At 38.3% G+C, this 9,201-nt stretch overlaps 1 protein-coding gene across 1 annotated transcript; it reads left to right on the top strand.

The window, feature by feature from the left end:
* The first annotated feature begins 5,068 nt into the window (after window positions 1-5,068).
* LOC129756040 (uncharacterized) lies at window positions 5,069-7,946 on the top strand. The gene is made up of 2 exons (XM_055752795.1): window positions 5,069-5,188; window positions 6,727-7,946. The coding sequence occupies exon 2, from the start codon at window positions 6,735-6,737 to the stop codon at window positions 7,896-7,898; it is 1,164 nt and encodes a 387-aa protein (XP_055608770.1). The 5' UTR covers window positions 5,069-5,188; window positions 6,727-6,734; the 3' UTR covers window positions 7,899-7,946.
* Window positions 7,947-9,201: the final 1,255 nt, after the last annotated feature.

Genomic DNA, 9,201 nt, shown 5'->3' with positions numbered 1-9,201 from the left:
GTTTCTGCCTTTACGGGTTGGCAGTCCGTTCGCCGCTACTCGTGACTCGAGTCCCACATTCGGCCTCTTGTCACAATTTGAAGCGCAAGGACCTACGCCTCTACTCGTGACTCAAGACTCTCTCACGCTTATCCTCTTGATACTATTTGAGACGTCATGACCCGCCTCTCCTCGTGTCTTGAGGGCCCTCTATCAATCCGTCTCTTGACCCAATTCGAGACGAGAACAACTCGCCTCTCCTAGAGTAGAGTAGCCGCTGAAATACACACAGTTGACGACAACCTTGGCTGGCAACAAGTAAAGACGCTGGTGTGGAGTCCGGTTCTAGACCCTATTCAGGTCCAAATCCAGGCTGCCGCTCAACTGACTTGATTGCTGGCTAGATTCTGCATTGGTCAGTTCTGTTAGTGAGGCGCCTGAAACATTTCAACTTTATTGTTATCCGGATTCCGCGAGTTTCTTGGCGGGAGATATGGCGTTCTATGCATCGCAAAGATCAGCTAGGGCATATTGAATCGCCATCATAATATTCACTTCGATTTGTTCCAGCGTGTCGACTAGACGGCCAGGCCGAGAAGTGTTCCAAAACTATTGTTAAAGTTTCTGTAATTTGTTAAGTGTTAGAAATAAAAATAATATAAAACGATAAAGTTTCTTCAAAGTATAAATAAAGTGTGTAGTAATTGTGCAAATAAACTGTTTAAGCCGTGTCATCATTGGACCATAAGAGCAGAAAAATAAATTCATAAAACTTACCCGAAAATACCCCCTGAGCCGTCGACAATGTATATTGGCCGGTAAAATGATGACTCACTCGTATTTTTCTGTTTTGGCACAGGAGCGACGATCGAAGACTTATATGTATCTAACATGATACCTGATGGCCAGACTGAAGTTAATAATTTCGATCAATTGGTCAGCTAACACTGTTAACCCTTTACTGCATGAACTATGAATCCACTGAATCGATTTTGACTCCGTTTGGATTCACCTAACATTTTTAAGTTTTCCACAATAGTTTGCCATTATTCTTACTTTTTTTTGAATAACAGAAAAATTTTAAGCTTCTTTTATTTCTTGTAAGTATTTATTCCTAATCATTTAATTTTATATAGAACTAGCTGACCCGTTGTGCTTTGCTACACCTTCCGAAAATAAGTGTAATTTGTAAAAATTTATTCAAATTTAGATTTTAGAGAGCATTTGGGGTATTTTTTGGAGTTGAAAAAATATGGTATAGAAATTTGAAAAAAAAAACGATGAAAAGGATTTTTAATAACCTTTTTCAAACAGCTTTTTTCACCATCCTCGCCTACGAAGCAGTTTGAATATCTATCCTTTTCGCGCCAAAATTAGGTTGAAAAAATGTTTTGCCATATTCAAAACCCGTGGACATAAGACATTATAGCTAGTAGTTTTCCAAAACAGCACTTATCATGGTAATGAAAAATATTTCAAATCAGTTATGTATTAAATACAGTGCAAATTTCTTTTTTTTAATAAATTTACTACGGCAAAAAATATAAATATTCAAAAAAATATCAGTTGCAGAAAGTCAAATATTCAAAAATGATGGCAAAAACAAATTTTTAAGCTTACATTTGTCCCGTATATTTGGGCAAGTGTCAATGCAAAGCTTATTTACAGATGCGTCAGAGTAATGGCCTTAAAATGGATTTAATACGTATTCCTGTTTTCTGTTCTATCAAGTTTCAGTGATATTGTAGTATTCCTGCAGTATAAATTTATGTTTTACTACACTTTTAACAAATGCCGTTCAAAGGGAATGACAAAGGTCATTTACAAAGACATTTAAGATTTTTCAATATCCGCTTCAGTTTCAACATTCAGAATACTCCTTCTGGTCTTCCCAACATATTGAATCATTTTGAAGATGAATTTCTTAAAAGTTCGACGTTTGTCCTTGCCCCACCGTATAAGTTGACAGGAGGGAATATTGTTTTTAACACTTTAAGGGTATACTAAAAATTTCTCATCAAAATTTTGCGTCCAGTTAAATATCAGTTCTAAATTCTCGCTTTTCAAAAACGAAGCGAATCAAAAGTCTCTTTTATGCAGCCATGTAACACAAAAACACTTTTCATGTAAAGTACGTACTTGAATTGATATGTTATAAAAAAGTACAATGGTTTGTTCAGAATTACTTAAAATAAAAAGCTCCCAGTTTCATTTCTAAATTCGTTTCAGTTGTGTTTTGGGCCGAAGTAACAATTTCTAGGAAAAAACATAATTTTTATTTTTTTTAACAGAAAAAGTTTTGAATATGTTCTAATGTTCCTTGAATGAAAAGTCGAATGCTACCTACATTAACACGAACTAAATATGGAAGTATTTTTGCGAACCTTTCAATTGGTTATGATTCGATTGATAAAATACCAATCCGTGTCACATCTAGGCGTCATTTAATACCAAGTGCAATTAAGCAAGAAAAAAACACATCTAGGTTGCATATCGCCCCCACGTGCATAAGAAACATAGGTACTTGGTTTAGGCGCCTGATTGTTAAATTTTTCCATCGATCAATGAATAGTATGCTTTAGTTACTATCCGATCCCCTTGCGACGACGTTTGCTTGACCATAGAGACGAAAAACAAACCCCTCAAATAAAAGAAAATCTCTAAAAATGGATGACATGACTTTTCAATTTCAGATTTTGGCAAAAAAAATGTATAGGTATGTTTTATTCGATCGACAAAATGTCAATCTGGGTCTCATCTAGGCGTCATTTATAACCATGTGCTGTACTAATGAGCTAGGAATCAAGTAGAAAAAAATCACATCAAGGCTTCATATCGCCACCCCTTGCATTGAAAATATTCTTGGTTGAGAAATACGCGCCAAAATATTCCCACTGATCAGTATGCTATGCCTGGGTTACTATCCTTTTGCGACGTTGGCTCGACGCCTCGACCTTGGAGACGAAAAACAAACCGCCCAAAGGAAGAAAAAATCTCGAGAAAATGGATGTCATGACTTTAATTTGTTTCGAAAAACTACAAACTTTGTATGGAAGCCCTCCCTCCCTTAAGTCGGATGGAGTTTTGACTATTACAGAAACCATCCCCGGCCTCAAAAACCCTTAGATTCCAATTTTGACGATGATCTGTTCAGTACTTTCCGAGTCTATAGGGAACAGACAGACAGACAAACATTCATTTTTATATATATAGATAAATAAACTGTTTTTCGGCGATTGCAGTCGAAAAAATCTTATAACGATTTTTATTTCTTCAGCCGACATTATTTTTTCAAGATGTCTAATAATAGGGCAACGGACCTATTTTGGACCGCTTTGGGAAGTGGATATGCTATTTTCTGGATAAAAAAGCATATGTTACAACTTTCGACTGCTTTATCCGTTCATAACGAAGATCAAGGCTTTTTCTATTGCAAAATATCGTCGTTTGTTGTAATGTAACAAGATAAAAGTCTAAAAACACGTTTCTTCGATCGTTACTCTTGTCGGTAATTTGGACCACCAGGTTTCTATTTTGGACCACCCTGTGGACCTATTTTGGACCACCCTTAAACTAAATAAGTTTTTTTTTTTCAAATTTCGCTGTATTTCGACAGTGATTGATGCGCAATTATGCGAATTATTCAAATAATTTTGTCTTTTTTTATAGTTATAGACTAGTCAAGTTTTGTTTGTTCGATAAGAATAGAGTAAAAACAGTAAAATTCTTCTATTATATAGTGTGTTCCAAATGTTATGAAAATTCTGACAGCACACTGAAATCTCGACGAAATTTGTTCTGCAGTGTTCAATACTAACTAGTTGGCTTATCTTTAGGCTCAATTTTCAGAACGCGAATCTCCTTCAGGTGACCCAATGATAAGTTGAGAAAGTCTGACATCATGAATTTCGCGACATCAATTGATGCATTTTGACTTCCAAAACTTTAGTGGATTTGGTTTGGCTTCAGCTCTGTAGATAGATTCAAAAAAATAAAAATATAGCCATCTAAAAGCCAGATTTTTTCCACAGAAATTAAGTTTTAAGTTTGATACTATTTTTGTTCTAGGATAAAATTTATCGTTGGAGTAATTTTCCAACAGTTTTTTTTTTAAATTGCATAACCACAGGGGCTGAAAAACTAGATTTTTAGTACTTTATCGCTTGTAAAATTTACACATTTCAACCACCTTTTCCCAAGTTTTGAAACATGTATAGCTATAATTGAATATATCATTTGTTAAAATTGTTCTAATATTAACTGAGATATTTCAACTGTTACAAAAATTAAACTCGTGCATATTTACCGATTTGTTGTCGTTTTTTCCAAACCCCTCCTTTAGACGGGTTTTATATTTCGTTTCTTCTACCTACCCAAGTTTTTTTCCTCGAAAATCATTCCTGAATGTACTCATTTTACTGGCAATCCTAAATGGTTAAAACTTTTAGACCAAACTTTCAATAATTTTTCATGAAGCATAATAAACAATAACTTAATAAAAAAATGGTGCAAGTCCAAGTTTTCATGTTTTGAGGCTTTTTTAAGCTGTAGCTTTTAACAACTGCTTATCAAATAGTTGTCATTGATGCAGATTGTTAGATTAACGTGATTCAAAGCATAGTGCACAAAAAGTAAGTTAAAACTATGATGATTGGGTTTATGCCGATTAAAGTGAACCTCGTCTAATGGTGAGTTTGGGCTTTGGCGAGTTGAATTAATAAAATCATGCTTAAATTCCAAATTTTACGCATAATGAGTGGTTGAAAAAGTGTGCATAATTCTTTCATATCGTCGTACAACGTCTTGTTACGTTCATGAACATTTAACAGCAAGTTTAATTCCCAGGTTAATTTGAGTGGTCCAAAATAAGTCCCTAAGGAATAAAGTAGGACCTATTTTCGACATGGGTCAAATTGCTATTTAAACCTATTATTTTGCTTTTTCGCTTGTAAAATAGTTTTCACGTGTTTTATCATAGCTGTGAACATGTTTGTATCTGTAAAATTCATCACAGCTGTGTGAATGGGTAATTACAAGTCAGCATGTACGGCGGCCCGCATCAGGCGGGCAGCCAGTCAGTACAGTCTAACCGTGCAGCGCGAGGCATCCTCCCCGGGGAAACGCATTCGGTGTAGGATTCTGAATAGCTTCCCGAGCCCTGATCCGAGCGGGATAGAGATCCGGATTGCACATTTGGCGACCGTGGCAGGTATTATTTTAAATTAGATAACCACGGCTGGTAGTAAACAAAATTAAAATATAAAAAAACGAACTAAGAATTGGAAAGGGCTCACGTTCAAACCAATTTATCCGTCGAGCGCATGAAATTTATTGACTTGCTGGGTTACCCATTTTTTATTATAGGTAAACCTGAAATGAGTAAAAAAAAAAAAAAAACAACAAAAATAACGAGTCTTCAGGATTATTATTTTGATCATCATCTCAAGCGTGTTGAGAAGACAGCTTGGCATGATTGAAGAAAAAAAGCGAGCTGAGAGGACAGCTTTGAAAATCGATCAGCATTTCAAGCGGGTTGAGAGGACAGCTTGACATGTTTGAAGAGAAAGCGAGTTGAGAGGACAGCTTTGAAGATCGATTAGCATTTCAAGCGGGTTGAGAGGACAGCTTGACATGTTTGAAGAGAAAGCGAGTTGAGAGGACAGCTTTGAAAATCGATTATTGTTTCAAGCGGGTTGAGAGGACAGCTTGAAGTGATTGGAGGAAAAAGCGAGTTTTGAGGACAGCTTTGAAAATCGATCAGCATTTCAAGCGGGTTGAGAGGACAGCTTGACATGTTTGAAGAGAAAGCGAGTTGAGAGGACAGCTTTAAAGATCGATTAGCATTTCAAGCGGGTTGAGAGGACAGCTTGACATGTTTGAAGAGAAAGCGAGTTGAGAGGACAGCTTTGAAAATCGGTTATTGTTTCAAGCGGGTTGAGAGGACAGCTTGAAGTGATTGGAGGAAAAAGCGTGTTGAGAGGACAGCTTTGAAAATCGATCAGCATTTCAAGCGGGTTTAGAGGACAGCTTGACATGTTTGAAGAGAAAGCGAGTTGAGAGGACAGCTTTGAAGATCGATTAGCATTTCAAGCGGGTTGAGAGGACAGCTTGACATGTTTGAAGAGAAAAGCGTGTTGAGAGGACAGCTTGGAATGAGCGAGCAGCTTAGAATATTGGTGGTTACTTCATGCTATTCGAGGGTACATCTTGAAATGCTTCAATAGAAAATGAGTCAATAGTACAGTTTTGATATATTACACAAATATACAACGTGGAGAGGATTAAAGAAAGAGAGCGAATTGAGTTTCGAATATACTTATTTCAACTGGTTTGTAGAAAATTGATCTAAAGACCGATGTCGATTAAAGCGAACCAATGGACTGCTTCGTCACATTGACGTTAGTTGGTCTCCGTTCCCTAATTAATTTCAGACCATTACCAGTTTGCAGGAGAAAACGTCAAACATGCAATTGAAACTGAGTAAAAAAAATAAATAAATAAATAAAATAAAAATAAAATAACCCAAATTTGATTAGGCTTTCATAACCGTGTAGCGGATTTTGTGCCCCCTTGTTTGCTTGTTTACTTTTATCGTGCTATATTTGTTTGGTTGGAAACTTGTAAAACGTAATCGAGTAAACCAGTACGTATTTCAAACGTTTAAAAATTAAAAACAACACACTTGGTATTTCTCATGTTCAATTGATGGTAAGGAATGAAACAATAAAAGAACAAATTTTATTTTAGCTATCAAAATGGATGCCCCTGGGAAATACGTCCGTGCCCCCCTTCCGGAAACCCGTTTGATTTTGAAGCCAAGAACACCGGGAAAATATGTTCGGGTCCAAACACCAGCAGAAACAAATGATACATTCGATCATTATTTTTCTGAGCCTGAAGATCGAACGGCAGAACTGGAAGCAAAAATTTTGGAACTGCAAGGCGTGATCGAGGAGATAAACACACGGAAATCCACTGAAATATTGTGTTCAAAAAAAGAAGTCTCGTCAAACGAAGGATCTATTCGCTGGGACATCATCAAACCTTTCCCGAAGAACGTACCAACTTCTAAGATGTGGGAGGCTTGGCGGCACTTTATCGAGGACTTCGAGATAGCCTCCTCTCTTGCCAATATCCACAGTCAGAAGCGTCGAATGGATATGCTTTTGCTATCGATGGGAGATGAGCTTAAAAGCATCGTCGGAGCTGCCAAACTGCGCCCGCCTGTGGATGATGAAGAATGTTTTAAAAGCCTCGTAAAAAATATCGACAAGTACCTGAAATCGATGACCGATCCTGCGGCGGAGCACGAAGCTTTCTCCAATATGCGTCAGGAAGAGGGTGAATCAGCTGTCAGCTTCCACGCCCGCCTTACTGAAAAGGTACAACTTTGCGGATACAGTGAGGCTGACACTGAGCGATTTGTTTGGACACAACTAACAAAAGGCCTTCGTAATGCGGACTTGAGAAAAGATGCTCGAATTTATGGGCACGATGTGAATAAAATAGTCGTCAGTGCAACCAGAGCCGAGGCATTTGCATCAGAATCAGTTCAGGCATCCTATGAACGTTCTGCTATGGCCATCAGCAGGAGCGTCAATAAGGAACGGAATTACCAACGGAATCGTCCTACACGTGAACCAAACCGTCGAGTACAGTTTAGGAATCAAAGCCAGAGGTATAATCCTTATGTATCACAGCAGAGACTACAGGTTTCTCGGCGCAAGCGGTGTGTGAGGTGCTTCGAAAATCTGCACGATGGTAAACCATGTCCCGCAGAAGAGAAACAGTGCTATCGGTGCAAACAGTTTGGCCATGTAATGAAAGCTTGCCGTGCTCCAGAAGTAGATGTCATCCAAGACCAAAATCTGAGTCCTCGTAATCAGCTCGTCGATAAGCACGAACAGGTAACAGATTAGCTTGAAGTTTCTGGAAAAAAAAAACATAAATAAAATGAATAACTTTTAAACGACTAAAACATTGTTTCTTCTCTAACTTCCTTAACAACTAAAGCAGGTCAATGCACTTTCTCTCGAGGAAGCTTTGGTAGACTGTCGAATTGGGTCTTCAAAACCAATAAAGCTCCTTATTGATTCGGGCGCTGACGTCAACATATTGGGAGGCGCAGATTGGATATCTTTGAAAGAGCAATATAAAACAGGTACTGTAAATCTGAAACAAAACATAAATACTGGTGAACAGAACATTCGAGCATATGCGGCAAATAGTACTATGATGATTCATTGTGCTTTTGAAGCCACAGTCGAGGCCATCGATCTTCCAAAGCCAATCGTCATGGCAAAATTCCTAGTCGTACTCGAAGGAAAGCGCTCTTTGTTAGGTAGGAACACTGCTAGTGACATGAATCTTCTAAAGGTAGGTGCTCAAGTCAACACTTGTGAAAGTTCAGACGTTTTCCCTAAAGTTCCTGGTGTGAAAATACGGTTTAGTGTGGACACATCAATCCCCCCCGTCAAGAACGCGTACTTCAATATCCCAGCAGCATACCGCGCTGAAGCTCGAAAACGACTCGAAATCATGGAAAAACGGGGAATAATAGAAAAGGTCACCACGGCCCCTCGCTGGATTAGTGGGATGTCCGCCGTCCCAAAAGGCAAAAATGATTTCCGTTTGGTGGTGAACATGCGAGCACCTAACAGAGCCATCAAACGGGAATATTTTCGCTTGCCTTTGATGAACGAAATTAGAGCCAAGCTGCATGGAGCCCGTTTCTTCACGAAGTTGGACCTGTCTGATGCATTTTACCATCTGGAATTGGACGAAGAATCAAGAGACCTCACAACGTTTTTAACGGAAAACGGGATGTATCGATATAAAAGGTTAATGTTCGGGGTTAATTGCGCTCCAGAGGTGTTTCAACGGGAAATGTCTCGTATCCTGGAGCGCATTAAGAACAAGATCGTGTACATTGACGACGTCCTTGTTTACGATGAAACCTTGGATAAGCTGCGGGTAACAGTAGCCCAGACTCTCGCCATTCTACGATCCAATAACCTAACACTTAACTTAGGAAAGTGCGAGTTTGATCGAACCCGGGTGAAATTTTTGGGCCATGAACTTAGTCAGGATGGATTTAACATTGAAGCTTCAAAAATAGGAGATATCCAAAAATTTAGATCGCCGACAACAGCATCGGAACTTCGAAGTTTCCTTGGGCTCGCATCTTTTGTTAGTCCACATATTAAAAATTTTGCGGATATT

This window comes from Uranotaenia lowii, chromosome 3, assembly GCF_029784155.1.
Source record: "Uranotaenia lowii strain MFRU-FL chromosome 3, ASM2978415v1, whole genome shotgun sequence".
In the NCBI taxonomy this organism is placed as follows: Eukaryota; Metazoa; Arthropoda; class Insecta; order Diptera; family Culicidae; genus Uranotaenia; species Uranotaenia lowii.
The sequence above is the reverse complement of the archived record's forward strand: the minus strand, read 5'-3'. Positions and strand labels throughout refer to the sequence as shown.

Bases quoted from the DNA above. Each gene is read 5' to 3' on its own strand.
- LOC129756040 (XM_055752795.1), top strand. From the start codon at position 6,735: ATGGATGCCCCTGGGAAATACGTCCGTGCCCCCCTTCCGGAAACCCGT.